The following is a 1,935-nucleotide window of genomic DNA, read 5'->3' as shown; positions in this document are numbered from 1 at the left end:
TGTTTTAGCAGGAAGGAACTTATACAGCAGTCAGCAGTGGCTTGGAGGAAGATAACTAAGCCTGTGTTTATGGCTTGCTGTGTACCTTTTTGGAAATCGGCTTAATATCCTTGGGCTCTAGTTTCTCCCATCTGTAAACGAGATACTACTACTATCTCATTAAACTGCAGAAAAAGCCAAAGAAACGAATGTGTAAAACCTGAGTGTTAGCACACAGAAAAAAATGAGTGACTATTAGGTATTATTATGATGAGTAAAACTGTTCAAGATACAGATCAGATTATAAATTTACGTATTTTTTTCCATTTACCAAAGCCTGTTTACTTTTTTTGAGCACTAGAAAAATGGGGTACTTAATGGAAAGTCTTGGATTTTGTTCATTTTATAAACATAAATGATCTACGAAAATAAAAACTCAGTTTAAAGATATTCTTTGTATTTGTCAAAGATTGCTGATGCTTTTACATGAAACAGCAAATGTGTAGTTAACACACACAACATATTAACCTGAAATTGCTAACCTGTTTGATACCTGAAATACCACTTTCAGATAAGCATGGTATAACTTTAAATATTACTGTCTTCATATTTATTTAAAGAATTAAATGTCTAAGTAATTTCTTCACTGTACATGTCCATTACTATCTGCAGCAAAGTCAGACTGGTAGCTGCCTTAGCATATGGACGGCTCCTCCACTGCCTGGGCACCCTCTGTGACAGCCTTGACACACTTGGCCATTGTCTGTGAAGCTCTGCTGATGGAATCTGAAAGACAGTGAGAAATATGCATTTTATTAAATATAACTTCTTTTTTTTTTTTTTTTTTTTTTTTTTGGTGCAGGGCCTTGCAACTGTTAGACAGGCTGAGCTGAGCCACTGAGCGATATCCCTGGCCCAAATATGACTTCTTAAAAAGGACACAGAAAAAAAATTTTTTTTTTTTTAAGACAGTTTCATTATGTGGCCCATGCAGACCTTGAACTTCCCATTCTCTTGCCTTAATCTCCCAAGTCCTGGGATTATAGGAGTATGCCACCACAGCCAGCTAGATAGTATAGCTTCAACACTGGACATATTCAGCAATAATGAAAAGCCTTGTAAGGCTCTACACAGTCACATGTTAATTATAGGTAACAGTTGTAAGATAAGCCTTTTATTGGCTAAATGCTTTTAATAACTACCCGTAGGAATAATAGCTAGAGAACCCACCAGTATGCAACCATTAAAAAATTATAGGAGTCTTGCTGGGCGTGGTGATGCATTCATGTAATCTCAGCACTCAGGAAGCTGAGGCAGGACTGCCTGCTGCAAGTTTGAGGATAGCCTGGATTACAAAGTGAATTCACAGGCTTCATGAACCACACAGTAAGACCCTGGCACAAAACCAAAAAACAAAATATTTATACATTATATATATATATATATATATATATATATATGTCTTAAAATATAAGAAGAAATGTGTATAATACCATCTCCCTTCCTCTCTCCCCTCTCTTTGCCAGACAGGCTCTTACCAAATGGCCCAGGCTAGGCTCAAACCTAGTCTTCCTGTGGTAGTCTCCCAAGTGTGGGGATTATAGGCATACACCACCATTCCTGGCACCTAATACCATTATTACTATTTTTGTCTTTTTGAGACAGGGTCTCAAGAGACAGTTCAGGTTGGCCTTGAACTCACTTTGTAGCCCAGGCTGGCCTCAAACTTGAACTAGTCCTCCTGTCACAGGCTCCCAAGTGCTGGGATTACAGGTGTGCACCACCATGCCCAACTGTTAATGCCATTATTGAAACAAAAAAAACTACAAATAGTTTATATACCAAAATTCACTGAATTTCAAACTTGGCTAAATCTTATGGTATGTGCATTATATATTTGTGTGTGTATATGTGTATTATATTTTTTTTCTTTATTTTATTTTATTTTTATTTTGT

The 1,935-nt window shown here is 36.7% G+C and overlaps 1 protein-coding gene across 1 annotated transcript in view; it reads right to left on the bottom strand.

The window, feature by feature from the left end:
• Positions 1–415: 415 nt before the first annotated feature.
• The window catches only part of Ndufs1 (NADH:ubiquinone oxidoreductase core subunit S1), a 34,638-nt gene continuing 33,118 nt past the window's right edge, over positions 416–1,935 (bottom strand). Inside the window, exon 17 of the mRNA XM_004626640.3 lies at positions 416–765. Within this exon, the coding sequence (XP_004626697.1) occupies positions 674–765 (92 nt within the window). The 3' untranslated portion in view covers positions 416–673. The remainder of the gene's footprint in view (positions 766–1,935) is intronic.

This window comes from Octodon degus, unplaced genomic scaffold (assembly GCF_000260255.1).
Source record: "Octodon degus isolate 3935 unplaced genomic scaffold, OctDeg1.0 scaffold00016, whole genome shotgun sequence".
NCBI classification, from domain to species: domain Eukaryota; kingdom Metazoa; phylum Chordata; class Mammalia; order Rodentia; family Octodontidae; genus Octodon; species Octodon degus.
Note: the sequence above shows the minus strand (reverse complement) of the source record. Positions and strands in the feature narration are given on the sequence as shown.